Genomic DNA, 18,183 nt, shown 5'->3' on the forward strand with positions numbered 1-18,183 from the left:
ATATACATTTAGATATACACTTAGATAATTATGCTTAAACATAGATAGAATTCTACTTGGACATACACATATAAACTTAAGTAATTACTCCGATTTCTATGTTCCCATTCTTTCTTTTTCCCCAAAATATCATAGGTAAAATATTTAATTAAAGTGATTTTATTTTCTATTGAGAAATCACATTTCAATGTAAATACAAAATATATAAACTACATGTAATGTACAGAGTAATACAAGTAATTAGGATGATTAGAGTGATTTTTAAAGACAGTTGGTCTCAAACAATAGGTGTTTTCAAATACAGTATTCCCTCACTTATCGCAGGTATTACGTTCCAGACCCCACCCCCACCCCGGGAAGTAGGAACCTTAAATTTATTCTGCACTCTTAAACCTATGTAACTTTAACGACATACGTATACAGTACTGCAAAATCCCACGATATAGTGAAAAATCCGAGATAAATAATTAAATATAATATTTTAAAAAATCCCGCGATACAGTGAGGCCCCGATAAGTGAACCGCGATATAGAGAGGGACTACTGTAAAAATATTCAAGAAAAAAAATTGCTTCATAGATAACAAAAAAGATGCAATAAAAATATCTTATCTCAGCTATTTCTTTATTCTCTTTTATGAGGTCTATATACATTATGGAAGGTTCCTTGGTACATCTAGAGGACCACAGTACAGTGGACACACAGCAAAGGGAGTAGACACGATGCATCCCTGAAGTGACTGCTGCTGCTGAGTGCCAGCTGTCTGAGGACTGCCATGCTGCTAGAGACAGCCTCCACCAGAGGCTCAGATGGGGAGATAACTTCTGATGATGCGATTACTCTGCATATGTCCCCTGATTTGTCAATGCAGCTGAGCAATACATCTCTTCCTTGCATGGAGTTTGTGCACAATTGTACCCAGGGGCAAGATAGGTTAATAACTCCAAGAAGGAGGGGAGGACGTAGGAGTAGGTAATAACTGGGGAGGACTTCAGAGCATCAACCTGGGGGGAAAAGGCGGAGGGCCAAGGATTGAGGGTGTTCCCTTTTGCTTCTGCTTATGTGTCAAGTGGCAGGAGAAGTTTTGAAAGCTGCTGTGAGGAGGAGCAAGTGAGTGGGTCTGGGGCTGTTTTGTACCCCACCCTACCTGTAGGAAAAGCTCTTTACATTCAGAGGTAATTGAACTGGATGGAGAAAGACTGACCCAGGAATAGGAGGAAAGCAATCCTCCTGCTGCTTCTCCTCTTGTCACCTATCACTGACTCCTGACGCTTCTCCAAATCAAGGTGATCCACACCAGTGTGACAGCAGAATACCCTGCACAGTGCCAGCCACCGAGAATCTGCTCTGTGCATCCCCAGCTGCCCTATTATCCAGTCACCGTTCCTGACTGTTGGCACCGTGTCTGATGGCTGTGGCCTCTGCTGTCCCAGGGAGCCTCTTCTGTAAGCAGCTCCTTTTCTCTCTCCTGGTGAGTAACCACCAAAGGGTTAAGGAACTCCAGCAGGTTACTAGGCGCTTCCTTCCTCCAGTCTGGGCTTGAAAGAGAGTAAGGGTGGGAGTGGAAGGCAGAGAAGATAAACTGGGGAAAACAAAAACAGATCTCAGAAAAATCCAAGGAAGAGTTGAAAGACTTAGGACCCAAGAAGGCAGGCATTTCATTTCCTCTTCAAGTGCCCAAAGCCAGACTGTTAGTTTTTTAAGAGGATCCCTTGTTCATCTTGCTGTGGTGTTTTTAAGGAGTAGTGGAATGAGTTTAATCCTCAGGTATTTGGCCCGGAAGGTTCTGAGGTTTGCTTTTGCTGCCAGTCATTAAATAAGCTGTAGTTACTTAACAGGCTTAGTTCCATGAAGCTGGAGAAGATGAAAAGGATTCTGGGTAAAGATGTGAATTATCCAAGGCTTTCTTAACTTTATACAAGAGGAGCTAAGAGATGGGTGCAGATCTTAGTTCAGGCAAGGGGTTTTACTTGAGAATAATGATGAGAAAAATGTAACAGTTTTTAAAACAAATAACATTAACCTGACTTCTACTTAGGTTTTTAATAGCTTTATAACTGTGTATTCAGGTGCTAATTTTATTTTGGTGTGAAGGGGTAGAGAGGAGTGGTCCCACATAGCTGACATTTTTAAACACTGGATTTTCTCCTTTTTACATTTTAGAAAAATATTTTAACTTCAAATTATATGTTCAGAATTGAAAGCTTTTATTGTATGGGGATGAATATTTTCTTCATATAAATAATATATGATGTGGGATTGATGGTCTTGTTCTCGCCTTGTAACTGCCTGGAGGAAATAAAACTCAGAAACCTACTTGAGTTAGTAGGAGTTAGGTAAAAGGTGGTGCAAGCTTTCCAAGGATTCACCTAGATTTCTTTAGCTCTTGGTCTGTGTTCTGTTCAGCATCCTTTGGTTCATCCCTTGCCCATCCATCCCTTATCCCCATAATGACTGAAAGGATGTCTGACCCCCTCTTTCCTCCAAATTACTAAGCACTGATTTAACCTGAAGACTTGTAATAGTACTTCTGGAGTCTTCCAATGGCTCTGCTGACAAAGGCAAAACCAACGAAGAGGGGGTCTGAGCAGGAAGGAAAGAAGATGGGTATAGAGATGGGAATGTGGATATACCTTATGAGAATAATGTATATATATGTGTGTGTGTATGCATATATATGTATACAGATGTGTATATTTGTATATGTATATATATTTCTAATTACAAAATACTCTTTCTACGTTATATATTTAGATCGTCAAGTAATAGAATACTTTATGCTTAGAAAGGTTTTTAGATATGATTTAGTTCATTCCTTGGCATTAAGAATAAAAATACAAAAAGCCAAATAAATTAAAATGTTTACTGTTATAAAAAGTGGTTATTTAAATTAAAACTAAAGATGAATAAATGTGATTTTTAAAATTGCAGTCTTTGGTAGTATCTGCCTAACAGAGTTTTTATATTACAAACTGCAATTATGCACCACGTAACAATGTTCAAGTCGACAATGGGACAACATATACAATAGTGGTCCCATACGATACTAGTGGAACTGAAAAATTCCTATCACCTTGTGACATTGTAGCTGTCCTAACATCACAGTACAACACATTACTCATGTGTTTGTAGTGATGCTGGTGCAAATAAATTTTCTTTCCTTGAAATACTTAGCTTAAATTTTTTTTTTATTTCTTGACTTTGGAGAAAGAGAGGAAGGGAGAGAGAGAGAAACATCGATTTGCTGTCCCACTTATTTATGCATTCACTGGTTGTTTCTGGTATGTGCTCTGACAGGGGATGAACCCACATCCTTGGGGTATTGGGGTGATGCTCTAACCAATTGAGCTACTTGGCCAGGACAAAGTACTTAGCTTTTTTAATAAAGACAATAGTTGTCTCTTGAATTTAATTAGATATCTCTATTGTTGAAGGCCACGCTCTATGTGTGTGTGTGTGTGTATATATATATATATATATATATATATATATATATATATATATATATATTAGATTAGTTTTTTGAATGAGATTATTTAGACTTTGAGATTTATGCCAAGCCAATCTAAGGAGTGAGTATTGTTCTGTAAAAGGTTAAAAAATTTTTCAAATATTTTTAGGCTTAATCAACTATACCCTCAAATTTTTGGAGTCTGTGAAAATGATGATTTGTGTACAAATATGTGATTATTATATTCCAAAGTTAAGTACTTTCTTATTTTCTATTTTTAAGATTTATTTATTTATTTATTTTTAGAGAGAGGGGAAGGAAGTGAGAAAGAGAGGGAGAGAAACATCAATGTGTGATTGCCTCTCATACGCCCCCAATTGGGGACCTGGTCTGCAACCCAGGCATGTGCCCTGACTGGAAATCAAACCAGCAACCTTTTTTTTGCAAGGTGGCACTCAATCCACTGAGCCACGCCAGCCAGGGCAAGAGTTAAGTACTTTCTTGATGCTAAAAAATCAGAATGACACTTACGAATGGCCTTGCCAATGATAACTTCTATATAAAATCAATAGTTTGTAACACATTTTCTTAACATTATACAATATGATTTAGGTTCTAAGAACTACTGTTCATTTTAATTTTTTCATTGATACTAAATGACATTGGTGCCCCTAAAGACACTTTCTTTGTTGTTTTGTTTAAAAATGAATATGAAAAAAATCAAAGGATTAGAAGATGTCTTTGTTGCTGAAATTGACAATATTTTTATCAGTAAGACAAAACTGTAATGTGAAATGTTGCAATCAAATGTAATCCTGATTTTTTTTCTTTTGAGGTTTTAATATTGTTTTGCGATGCTTGTCAGAAAATTTCTCTTCAAGTCCCTTCTCATCTTCATGCTGAAACACTTGTAGGAAAAGGTGAGAAACAGTTTTAAGAATTTCATAGTCTTAACTGCTATGTTTAGCTTCAGGCTACTCTTGTAAAGTTTGGGATAAAAGCCATGTAGTAGCTACTCGGTATTAAAATTCAACATAATGAAAGATGAACTCCTTGTTTTTGTGATAGTGGTTAGAAACAACTCACGTGCCAAGTTTATTGTATGCTTTTCATGCCAGAAAAATTAGTAAACATCAGAGGGCTGAATTCTCTTAGTTTAATTCCAACAAAGCAAGACAACAAAACCAAAAGCATATTTTAATGCATATTGACTAATCTGCTGCCAAGATTCTTTAACCGATTACATATAAACCAGACGTGTCAAAACTTAAATGCCTCTGAAAAAATTAGTGCTTGAGGTTGAATGCAATGAACCAGTACCCAGCAAGAATTTATGTGATCTATTTCACAGAATAGCTTGTGAAAGTCAAATAAATTTCAACTGGTTTTACTATCACAGCCATACCTGAAACATAGTCTGGTCATTCTGAGTCCAAAGATAATATTCCTTCCATCAAAGTTTTTCATTGGCTTAAGTTTACATTTAGAATAATACACTTTGAATTCAGAAGAGGTACTCTTTCCAAGGTAGAGAGATTGCTGGGACCAGTGCTTTAAAATAATCCCTTATATCTTTTTAACACACTTCAAAGGTATATAGTCTAACAATACATAGTAAATATGCTAAATATATTAAATATAGATTTATAAAAAAATTTTGACAAACAATATATATTAAGTATTGAGTTTATTAAATCTCTAAAATACATTATAAAATGATTATTTGCAATATTATTGAGCAATATTATATAAATACAGGCCAGTTTTCTTTTTTTTTTGCAAGATTTAACTATCAAAGATTATTGTAAACAAGTTCAAAATCTATTGATGTCATAGTTATACTACATATAATATAAAACAACAAATTTATATATATGTACAAATCCATATGTAAAAGTTAAAGTGGAAACAATAAATCCAGTGACACTAAGAAAATATTTTATGTTTATTCATAAATTAATTTATGATGAAAGTGGTGAATGAAACTGTGACTTCATTAATTTAATTATTTAATTTTCATGACCTCTCAGTTTTAGAATAGCAGGTACTCAACACTTTCCAAGTGTAACTTTCTGCTTCTCATGCACTAACTTGCAGTTGTTATTCCTGTAAAACTTGTCCTATTCCTGTTTCATCTTACAAATTACTGTGATGTTTCTTCTCTGCAGTGAATCTGAAGGAGTGTCTCCAGTCAGCCAGCCTAATTCTGTCAAGTGATCCTGACTTCAGAATTCTTGACGATGGCTCAGTTTACACAACACGTGACCTCATTTTGTCTTCCCGAAGGAAGAGTTTTTCCATTCTTCTTTCAGACAGTCAGAAGCAGGAACAGAAAGAGATAGAAATTGTACTGGAAGTAAGAGGAAAGAAGGTATATTAGGCAAAGATTTGACCATATTAATCTACTTATGTGAGTCCTTCATTTCATAGACTTCCTTCCATGTTAAAATCATTCTTCTTCAATGGTCGCTTGTCTACTTGACTGACAATTAATGCATGCAAATACTAGACTGTTTTAAGGATTGATAGAACTATTTACAGAATGGTATAAAAATGAACAACTCTGCAGCCAAGGAGCAAAGTCAGAATATCAAAACTTTCAGACAGTTTTGAGGTGTGGCACAAAGAACAACCAACCTGAAGAACAGGCAGGGGTGAATCTAAAACAGTGGAAGTTGATTCAGGCTGGATGTGTGGCACTCCACCCTGTGCTCTCTCTCAAGTGACTGTAGGGGTGTGAGTCTCTCTTTAAAGAGGGGGAGAGATTGTCTAAAGCTTATTTCCATCTTAACTGAAAATCCCATGGGGTCTTTCTCTTAAGAGAATGGAATAATGACCATTCCACAGGACAGGTTTGAATGTTCTGACCCTAGACTCACCTTTTTGGAGTGGTGGTGATCAAAGAATGGGAAGGGAGAAGGTTACTGGAATTCATACAAATCTCACTTTAAGCTAACTCTGCACGTGAATTTGGTCTTATAAAGTCATTTATTAAGTGATTCAATTTATGAGACTTTCCCATCTAAATTCCTTTTGATCACAAGAACTCTTCCTCATCAAATTTAGAGTATGCTTAAAGTTTAAAAACATTTTATGTCCAAGTTTTGAAGAGTTTCCAGATCATGTGAATAAAATGCTTACTTGTATCTTTATATAGTCATACAGATGCTTTGAAATGCAGCTAGTGTTTTTTAAAAAATTGGTTGTACCACTTCTAGTGGAATAAAATCGATTATTAAATACTGTTAATGGCTTATCTATTTTTAGGGGACCTAATCTCAAGATGGCCTCTTTTTTTCCAATGCCTTATAAAGGCAGTTGCTTAACTGCTTAAGTCAGGAATTGGGTCAAACTGGTTCTTACTTATGTGTGTGTTTATCTTATCAATAAAATTATAAAAAGCAGAAATAGTTTGGGGTTGGTTATTCATGATATTGTTGTGTACATCCCTTACTTATTTTCATGTGATGTATATGTAAAAATCACAGTTCTTAAACTAAAAAAGCAATGCTATATTTCTTCCTCTTTCAACAAATGCAGGTTTCTAAAAGGAGACAGAGTAAAGACACAGTCCTCCAGCGCAGCAAGAGACGGTGGGCGCCTATTCCATGTTCACTGATGGAGAACTCGTTAGGTCCATTTCCACAACATGTTCAGCAGGTATATTTCATCTTGCTTGATCTTATGGGTTGGAGGGTATTTTTTGTTTGCTTTTAAATTTCCATTTGAGTCGCACAATATTTTGGTACTTACAAGGATCATGTATTTACCAGAAATAGGGTCCTATAGAAGTGAGTCAGGGCAGCCCTGCTCTGAAAACTCACCCAGAGACCACTGTGGGATCAGGCAATGGATTTATTGAGGGAAAAGGGGGGAAGGAGGGAGGAGGGGAGAGGCAGCTCCCGGACCACCTCAAGGGCCTGTAGGAGCAACGGGAATGGGGAGCAAGGGAACGGGGAACAGGGACTAGGGAATGGGGACTCTCGGTACTCCTTGTGGACCCATAGGAGTCCCACCCACACTTCTGCAGGCACCTTTTTATACTTGTCAACTACATATTTTGGTGAGGGTGAGTTTGCTTATCAACCTATTCAGTAGGTCATTTACATCTCATTGATGCCCCCCAACACCAGCTTAGTTAACATATCAGGCTAGGTCCATTACCATTTCCCCTGGGAACCATTTCAGTCCATCAACATATCCTTTGGGAATGGCTAAGTCCAGTGCCAGGTTGATTAGCATATACTAAAGTCCAGGTGTGCATTCTAGATGTCTCCATGTTCTGACAATTTGTTACTTTCCTCCAGAAACCATATCTAGCACTTAGAAGAAGTTTCATATTTTGAGTTTCTGATGCTTTTAGGTCTATACTCTGATTTTCCTAAATACCCTGCCAGAATTTAGCATTTAAGTACAGAGGACACACTTGTGGATTTTTCATAACTCAACTCTCCATTTATTACATGTCCTCACCAAAAAAGTGTCCAATATTTCTGTTTACCAAAGATGGTGTCAGTGCCACATGGCTGTAGTATAAACATAAGCCAGCTTTGAAATTATGCAATTATTCAAGAATTAATTATGGGAGGAAAGTTGCATTATTTCTACTTTTTTAAAATTAAAAAATCTTTCAATTCTAAATAACTCAAAATTACTGAAATATTTACTATAATTTATATAGGAATAAAAACAAGTAAATAAGAATTGTAAAAGTATATTTAACTCCATGAGTATTCCATAAATATGCAGATAACACAAAAAAATGTGAGATCAAATAAGTGATAGAGTTTGAGACTTTGCACATTCACACTATGAATAAGAATTTCTAAAATATGGGGCATACCGCTTAGATAAACAGAGGAAAGAAAAAATAAGTAGAAAAAAAGCAAGTGATAAAAAAATAAACTATCACAAGATGTTAGTTTCAAGATATTTCTTATTCTAAACTGTTACTGTTATTATAGGTCCAATCTGATGCTGCGCAAAACTATACCATCTTTTACTCCATTAGTGGACCAGGAGTGGACAAAGAACCTCTCAACTTGTTCTTCATAGAAAAAGACACTGGGGATATCTTTTGTACACGAAGCATAGATCGTGAGCAATATCAAGAGTTTCCGGTGAGATTATTGGATTCCTTATTCAGAATTATGTTTATTACTGGTTTAATATTTTCAGTGTTGCTTATTTATGCATTAGAAGAATCATATATTTGATTTCATATTTTAAATATTGTTAATATGCAATGTAAACTTCAACTTCTGTTGATGCCATTGATGAAGAAAGACAACAGATATCATAAGGGAAGAAAAGTGGGTGATAACTATAGAAAATATAATGACAGAATTTTAAGGGACAAGTTTTGATTTGTAGAATCCTTGGGTAGAACTAGTGAATTTTATTGACTTCAAAGTTCCCTGTGATAACATAATTCAATTATTTTCAACCCTGCCTGTCCATTGGAAGTGACATAAAAACTTAAAAAACTAACTATCTTGTCTATGTCCAGAAATCTGATTTAATTGTTCTGAGCTAGGATTTGGTTGATTAAGAATTTGAAGTCATCCAGCATGATTCTAAATGTGGCCTAAGTAAGGCTGATATCTGCTGCTTCAACTTTTGAGTAGCATTGTGCTTTTCTTTCCTTCCCTCTCAGTGCCTTCAGCAACAAGAACCTTGAGTATCATTTTATTTCCTTAGTAATCCAGAATAAGTTTACCAGTTCATTTTATTCTATCTGATCCTGCCCAAAGAAAAATTGTAACTTTTTTGAAAATTGTATCTTTTTTTTTCTGTTTCAACTTCACCTGTCTCCTTAATGTTCTGACGTCTAATGTGACAAATAAGAAAAAGTCACAGTGAATTTCAAAGTGATGGAGGATGAAACTATTTAAGCAGTTGGTATTTTGAAGTAAAGAGTGTAGTAAAGAAATTCTTTGTTAAAGGAGCACATAAAAGGGAAATTTATCTTATACTTGGGCAGTCCAGAAAGTAAAATCTTAGCAGACACCTGAAAAATGAGTAAGAATTGGTGGCTACATAAAGACATCTGTGAAAGAATTTAAGGATTGGGTGGGAAAGAAGGTGATAGCTAACAGTTATAAGCAGAAGCATCAGCAATAGAAAGACCTACTTGTTAAAAAGAAACGAACAAGAACAACGACAAATCCTGGCTGGAGTGTTATTTGAAGCTGAGGAAGAGTGTGAAATAGGAGACTAGAATGGTAAGAAAAGAACAGTCTATGAAGGACTTTATAATTCATTCTTAGGTCCTTATCCTAAGGATGTCAGAGCACTGTATAAAGTACTGAAATCTTTGAAACACCAGGAATGTTTTGCTTTAGGGATTTTATAATGAAATAAAATGGTTTGTAGATATTTTGATTCTTCTGTCAAGGAGCCAAATAAATAATTGATAGATACATACATTATATATGTGAATATATATATCCACATGTATGTCAGTATATGTTTTCTGCTGCTTTTATAGCTCCTTCACAAAAAGACATAACACTACCAGTCACTCTTGTGGAGAAATAAAAATCTGCCTGCTCTCTATGTTGTGATATGCACTTCATATTCTTATTTTGGAGATAACATCCTGTTTATGGATATTATTCTGTTAATGAATTTTGTGGTCTTCAGCTGCTTCTCACTGGTCAACCTGTTGTCTAACTTGATTTTTATTGAGATCATTGCAAGGGGGAACAAGGAGAGATTAGTTTAAAATTAAAATCAGCTACTTTGTTATTTTTAACCTATTTTAAAGGACAACGGAATAAAATAGTTTGGAATTAATATTCAAAGTTGGGGTTTTTAATAATTTTCAGAATTACTTATGTTTTTCTAGTATCCAATAACATGGTTAAAATTAAATTGACAATAAGATAGCAGCAACATTCATAAAGGAAAGTATAACATTCAGATATAAACATGATGCAAGTTATAAAACTATGTGAGGCAATATGGAATAGAAACCTTCTCTGTCTATGTACAGATTAAAATTAAAATCATATATCTTTTCTATCAAATCAACTTTGCTTATTGTTTTACACTGACAAGCTTATTTTTCTGGAAATTAGTAGTTCTTCAGTACCTACCTTTTAATCTTGGACAGGTAACAATTTCAAGAGTCTATTTTTTTCTCTCTTTTATGGGCTGCTAATTGTTGTCTTACCTACCTCAGAGCTGTTGTGATCATTAACTGCCATAATGTTGGTAAAATCACTATGCAAAGTGTAAAGGTCTTTAAAAATAGCTTAATGGTAAATCAAATAATGCACTTGCTCTAGAATTTTTTTCTCAAAACTTGGGGTTTTGATTGGATTTATAAAGCCTTTGCTTTTATTTGTCTTACCTAAATATTAAATATTAATAATTATTGTTATTTTAAATAATTGGTTTCATTGATTATTGAGAACAGCAGCCATGGTTCTAATTGAATCCATATTATTACTGTACTCCTGTTCTCTCTGTTGCCCCACGTTGTATTGTTTAAGTTAGTCTTGTGAAGATTTTTCTAGATGAGTCACACCATTTCTGCAATTGCAAGAGATGGCTTAAGCTGCTCAACTCATCAGTCTTTTAGGGATTCATATAAGGCCACTTTTGTTCAAGTTTTCAAAAAAGGAGCTGTATACCAAAAAAATGTTCTTCAACAATTTCAACCCATTCAATGAAAGAAAGCAACTGCAAACGCTCTCCTTTTTATAATTTTTTTAACTAAAGCATAGTTGGCATAAAATGCAGCAGTGAGTATGTGAAACTGGGTTTACTCTTGTACTGTGTTTATTAATTACTGTATTATTTACTTGCATTACAACTGTAAATGTACACTGGATACTGAATGCCTCTCTCTACAAGGTGACAGTCAAGTCTCAACTCCTGTTACCAATTTTTTGCATACTCCCAAAGATGAGAGCAACTTCAAAGATAAGAGCTAAAGGGCTGAGATGAAGTTCTTTAAGCTACAGAAGAATTCAAGGGGAAAATGATATCATAGTAATACACACATGAAATTTAAACGATACTCTTCTAACTCAGCTAAAACTACAACATTCTAAAGTATAATATTCTTTTAATACTTATTATAGCAATATTTAAGTAGATGTATTATTATTGCTTTTAATATAGAATAATAGGAATATACTACTTTTAAATTTATTTAAATTTTATTTTTATTGTTTCTCTATTATATTTGTAAGAATAAACTATGAAATCATTACTTTTAAGTTTCTTGAAACTGTTGCTTTCATGACTAAATTTCAAAAAATATTTATCTTTTGTTTATCTATTATATGAACACAGGGAATTCTCCTAGGAAGAAGCTAGGCTGTGCTTTAAAGTTTAGCTACATTTATAGTTTAAATTATCCTCTTTACAATAAATATTTTAATTTTGGTTTATTTTGAATCAGTAGAATGTGATGATGATGATGATCATGACGATGACAGTGGTGATGGTAGAGGCAGTGAAGTGATGATAATGCACTCCTATATTACACTCCTGAGTTCAGAAATTATTAAGAAATAAGATATAGGGATCAGAGTGATGGAAATCAAAGTATAAATTTTATTACTCATAAAAGCCCACCTGGAGGTTGTTTGGGAAAAAGTGAAGAAGGCAACAGAGAGCACGTGGATGGTTATTTCAAAACTTCCCATCCTAGAGCTTAGACTGGAAATTCCTTCTCCATGTCATCATGAACAGTGCTTTTTAACACAATAGTGAGGGTTTTGTTGTTACTTTGGTAGAAGGTAGGCATCACTGAGGAGTGTGATTATAGAACGTTCTAACTGAAGTTGTGCTTTGTGAAAATGAGGCTGACTCCTGAGTTGCACAAAGATTGGAGAAGGTCACTTAGAACAATTGCAGTTAAGTTGGTAGAGTACAACATGAAAGTTGGTAAGATACATCTAGAGTCACACGAGGATGATGGCATTGGGAACAGAAGAGAAAAGATAGATGATGAGACATAAAAATGCCATAATTCCTAGAATTTGGCAACAGATTAAAAAGGCTAATTAAAGAGAGGGAGGAGTTAGATACCTGAAATTTTAATTCTGGTTCATTTTAGAAGATGGTTACAGCAGGGAAATCAGGAAGAGCTAGTTGTGTGGTGAAGAATTGAGTTAATACAGATTTTACTTTGGGCAGGTTTAGTTGGTCCTGTCAGTGAAGAAAATCTGTTTATCTCAACAGCCATTCATTAAACACTTAACCATGTATAAACCACATAAGAAGAGTGCAGAAATAATTTGACGGTGTTTAAAGGGAAAGGACATTAAGTAGTTTCATTTGTGGCCAAAATACATCATTTAAAAATGGAATTTGGAATATGTATATATATTTATTAGCATTTTTATTACATGAGAAATGCACGATTATGGTAAAAAATGAGAAAATGAAGGTAAATAGAGAAAAAGAACATAATTGAATCACCCAGAAGAAGATTGAAGCCCTATGGCAGGCAGAGACTGTGCCAGTGTGCTGTCTACCCACTGCATAAGCTCTTAGTTACATATATGTGCCTTTTAAACATTAAGTCTTTGCCCAATCCCCAGGTTTAATTTTGCGTACAACTTGTTATTTAAAAACAAGCTGATGGAGTTTGTTTACCTTTCAGATATATGCCTATGCAACAACAGCAGATGGTTATGCACCAGAGTACCCACTCCCCTTATTATTCAAAGTTGAAGATGATAATGATAATGCCCCCTATTTTGAAAGTAAAGTGACTATCTTTAACTTGCCTGAAAATTGCCGAATTGGTAAGTTTGCATTAAAAAACAAACAAAACACTAGATTTTTTGCTTCAGTTGAATTACTCATTAATGTTTTAAACACAGTTATGCTAAACATGTTTAAATGCTGACTTTCAAGAATACTATACATTAAACTTTGTAGTTTTATAAGATCATATACTCTTCAAATGTAAACCTTTTTGCGCTCATTTTGCTAGGCATATATAGAAGGCTGCTAATACATGAAGTTACGAACTTTGTTAGATTAATCCACAATGAATATGAATATATGACAAATGATGTTTATATTTTCTCATTTGTACATGTGTCACAGATGTATTTATAAAGCAATGAGTAATCTGAATATGTATGAAATCTCAACACATTCTTAAGGACTCAAAAATATATCACAGCATGAAAACGCTAATCTGATTTATAACAACATACATGTTGCTTTATGTGGCATAGTTTCCAGACAAACTGAAAAAATAATTTAAGCTTGTTTGATGTCATGGGCAGCCAAAATTGTGTTCTTGGTATACCCAGGGGCATAACAAGACTGCCTAGCTTTTAAGAAACTCTGCAAGAAATGTTAGTTCTTTGATCCTTTAGTACAATGGTTCTCAACCTTCCTAATGCTGCGACCCTTGAATACAGTTCCTCATGTTGTGGTGACCCCCCAACCATAAAATTATTTTCGTTGCTACTTCATAACTGTAATTTTACTACTGTTATAAATCGTAATGTAAATATCTGATATGCAGGATGCATTTTTATTGTTACAAATTGAACATAATTAAAGCATAGTGATTAATCACAAAAACAATGTGTAATTATATATGTGTTTTCCGATGGTCTTAGGCGACCCCTGTGAAAGGGTCATTCGACCCTCAAAGGGGTCACAACCCACAGGTTGAGAACCACTGCTCTAGTCTGTTGCCATTACACATGTATATTTATTGTTTTCCCACAATGACTGGTTTGTTAAAGCAACATTCAATACACTGATTTCTGGGTCATAAAGCTTGACCAGTGATACTCAGACTGATGCATAATGTTTGTGTCTAACAGTTATTAATAATTACTTGTGTATGTTAATAATTCAGCACATTTATTAAAATATAAAAACATAAAATCTTTATCAAGTTGAACTATAAAAGAAACAAGATATAGAGAGAAGGTCCCACCCAAAAATGGCCCATGAACTGAGGTAGTGGGTTGGGGGAAGAATTTTAGAACCACTGTTACCATGGGTGTGGTGAATGTCCTCATACATACAGAATACAAATCATGTTATTCACAGAATCAGTTAATTGAAGTTTCTAAGGAGGGGAAGCTTAGAGTTTTGGAGAGCATTTATACTCTTCCACTTAATAGAGCTGTGGTTTTGAGGAGAATATGCTACATCAATTCCTTACTTGTTTTTTTTTTTTTTTTTTTTTTTTTTTTTTTTTGTAATATGATTACTTTAAATTGTTGACAATATTGGATTTATTTAAACAGGAACTTCAGTGGGAAAAGTGACTGCCATAGACCTCGATGAACCCGATACTCTACATACTCGTCTGAAATTTAAAATCTTACAACAAATTCCAGATCATCCAAAGCATTTCTCCATACACCCAGACACTGGCGTCATCACCACAACGTCACTTTTACTGGATAGAGAAGTAATAAATTGATTCACTAACTTCCCAGTCCCTCAACTATATTTAAACTGATAATGAACTCCAGAGAAATTGCAGTAGGATCCTCATGGGCTCCTCTCCAAGAATGCTTCCATATAGGCTTGGGTAGGGCTGGAAACTTGCTTGTTTGCACAGAGAATTTGGGAAGGTACAAGGTATTAGATGTGGTCTCACTTGAGATCATTAATTTGGTTTGATGTGTGGATGCTCAAACAGAAAACAATAGCCTTAAATTTTGAAATGTTATATTAGACATGTTAGCTTTCATGGTCCTGACTGACTGACCAATCTCTTGCTCTATTTTTATTTATGTTTTTTTTGGGGGGGGGTTCATCAAATGTCCCTTTTTTCTTTTATTCAGAAATGTGATACATACCAGTTAATCATGGAAGTACGAGACATGGGGGGCCAACATTTTGGTTTGTTTAGTACAGGAACAATTACTATTTCACTTGAAGATGAAAATGACAATGCACCATATTTTACAGAAACTGCTGTAAGTATATTTCTCTATTCATTTAGCTAAGTTCGTTTACTTTTTCTAAAAACAAACCTGAAATTTGGTAGGTCTGTGAGATTATACATTTTGGTTTTAAAAACTACCACTTGCAAATAACATAGACAAAAATAATATAATTTCTATAAAAATCATTGAAGTGACACTTATTTCTGGATGCTAGGGACATAACCACTCTCTTGGCTATATAAAAGCTTTGTAGCCCTTGAAGACGTTCAGGTATTTAGTATGTTCTTGGATGCCACGTTATGGTATCAGATTCCCTGGATTTAAAAGCCTTTGATAGGATGAAAGAGAAGAGGCTCTGTCTCTGGTGCCATTTATACTTCAACATCTTAAGATGAAAAAGACTAGCTCTGCTGGGGAGTCAGTAGTACAGGTTGCCCACTGCCATCAATATGCAGGCTCTTCCAGTGTTGTGTGTAAGCAAATTTTCCCTTGGAAACTACACAATACAAGAACTATAGACAGCAGGAAATTCCAGGAACTAGTTCTTCTTTCTTGACCTTTTAGTAAGTAATCTTCAGTTTTTTCATTTATCTATACCATAGTACAAGTGAAAGAAGGGAAAACTGGTAGTAATAGATCCAGCCATACAATTTTTACAGTAATTGCTATAATGTGTAATGATGGGTTTTATTCCATATTTTATATGAGAAAATGGAAGGTCAGTTAAGTGACTTGCTTATGATCCCATACATATAAACCATGTAAGAGGAAAAACTGGGATTAGATTCAAGCTCTGTTATGCTCCAATGGCTATCAGGCTGCCATCCTTCTGTGAATTCTTCTTGTATCTCCAGAAGATTTTGATTTACTACTTTTTTTTCTTTTAATATCACATGCTTCCATTACCTTATTTATTTTGGGGGGATGCGGGGAAACTATGGTTTAAGTTCTCAGAAAAAGAAAAAACTTTTTCTTTAAAGTGTTTGCTAGAAAATCAAAAGTAAATTTTAAAAAAACTGGTATAATAACAGGTCATCCAGTAATAATAAAAAAATCAATGCATGTTATAATTATCTATGAATATTAATATGTTAATATAAGTGCTTGCTATGTCTAAAAAGGGGTGATAGACTATAAATATTATAGATTCAGAGTAGAGACAAATGTGAAGGCTTGAATGAGTAGAAAAATCACCCTAGAGAAGTTGCAAAGTTAAGACGTAAGTTGGTTTTTCAAGGCTGGATAAAATTTGAAAAAGTGAGGAAAGAAGTAAACTTTGCATTATATTTATAAATTCTTCCAAATATATGATTGTACATTTCTATATTACTTTGTTTTCTTTTACTTTAGGTTTTAGAGGAGAAAGTTGTATTGTTGAAGCTATAAATTTATAATAATGACAAACAATTTTTAAAAGTATTTTGCAGAAGTAGAAGAAAACAGAATTGATGTTGAAGTCTTGCGAATGGCTGTACATGACCTAGATTTGCCAAATACTCCTCAGTCTATGGCTGTATACACAATCCTACAAGGAAATGAAAATGGAAACTTTAAAATTAGCACAGACCCAAATACAAATGAAGCAGTTTTGTGTGTTGTCAAGGTAAACAGCAACAGTAACAACAACAACAATGAAATTAAGCAATACTTTAAAACTTCTAACTTAATTGATACATAGGCATTTATATATGTACATGAATGTACATATAAATTTCTGTGTGTACATGACTAAAGAATTACAATGCAATGCTGAAATGATTATGGTTTAAAAGATTTATTGTTATTATTATTTTATCTTCATTTTCTCTCTTAGAGGAAAGGCATGACAGGTGCAAAACTCATTGTTCTATTGATGTGGGAAACCAAGCGGGGGAAAAACTGATTAGTAATCAGATATTAGCCTTAGAAAATATTGAATTAGTATTCAGGTATTAGCTTTAGAGGCATTCTTAGACACCCACTTATCCAAAACGCTTTTTTATTTCATTTCATTTCATTTCATTTTATATTTACTTATATTTTTATCCTTACCCAAGGACATGATCATTGATTTTAGAGAGAGAGGAAAAGAGGGAGAGAGAGAGAGAGATTAACCTTGATGAGATAGAGAAACATTGATAGGTTGCCTCTGATTTGTGCCCTGACCTGGCACATGCAACCCAGGTGTGTGCTTTGACCAGGAATTGAACCCACGAGCTCTAAGTTTGCCAGACCTAAAGGTCAACTGAGCCATATGTGGTGAGGGCCAAAACCCCTATTTTATAGAACAGAAGATAGAGAAAAATTAAAGAATCACTATTCGAAATCAAACCTTTGACTTTTTGATTCCTGTCATGCTCATATTATACTTTTGCTTTTCTGTAGTCTATTTTATAAGACAATTTACTAAATATTAAGCAGCTATGACTATTAACCACTCTATATTTTTAGGTAGCCAGTGTCTTAGGGTTTTAAAAGTTCAATTTGCTATTACTGGCACCTAAAATGATTACTTTAACTGAACCTGGCTCTGTTCTAACTTCTTCTCCCATAGCCATCACTAACCTGTTACATACTTCCATCATTAATTTTTTATAGACTCTATTTTCATAGAAACTTCATGTACAAATTTTGCTTCCCTTATAAGTTTTATAGAAAATGGATTTTTAATGATTATATCGCCTATTCTTTCTTTTTTTCTCCTTCTCCCTTTCCCTTCCCCTCCCCACCCTTTCTAGTTCCCCTCCCCCTCTCCTTTTCCTCCCCTCCCCTTTCTCTTTCTCCTACTTTTCCTTTGCTTCTAGATTTCTTTCTTTTGTTCTCCTTTTGTTTTCTTGATAGATTTCAGTCTTTAATT

At 34.4% G+C, this 18,183-nt stretch overlaps 1 protein-coding gene across 2 annotated transcripts in view; it reads left to right on the forward strand.

The window, feature by feature from the left end:
• Window positions 1-1,081: 1,081 nt before the first annotated feature.
• Window positions 1,082-18,183, forward strand: part of DSC1 (desmocollin 1) — a 30,882-nt gene continuing 13,780 nt past the window's right edge. The window contains exons 1-9 of one of the 2 annotated variants that reach the window (XM_090285682.1): window positions 1,082-1,470; window positions 4,286-4,370; window positions 5,619-5,821; window positions 6,991-7,110; window positions 8,415-8,570; window positions 13,076-13,220; window positions 14,697-14,863; window positions 15,243-15,377; window positions 16,765-16,950. In XM_090285682.1, the coding sequence (XP_090141808.1) occupies window positions 1,408-1,470; window positions 4,286-4,370; window positions 5,619-5,821; window positions 6,991-7,110; window positions 8,415-8,570; window positions 13,076-13,220; window positions 14,697-14,863; window positions 15,243-15,377; window positions 16,765-16,950 (1,260 nt within the window). In that variant the 5' untranslated portion in view covers window positions 1,082-1,407. The remainder of the gene's footprint in view (window positions 1,471-4,285; window positions 4,371-5,618; window positions 5,822-6,990; window positions 7,111-8,414; window positions 8,571-13,075; window positions 13,221-14,696; window positions 14,864-15,242; window positions 15,378-16,764; window positions 16,951-18,183) is intronic. The other variant, XM_090285681.1, reaches the window with a different exon arrangement.

Source organism: Furipterus horrens, unplaced genomic scaffold (assembly GCF_987537825.1).
Source record: "Furipterus horrens unplaced genomic scaffold, mFurHor1.1.pri manual_scaffold_8, whole genome shotgun sequence".
Classification (NCBI taxonomy): Eukaryota; Metazoa; Chordata; class Mammalia; order Chiroptera; family Furipteridae; genus Furipterus; species Furipterus horrens.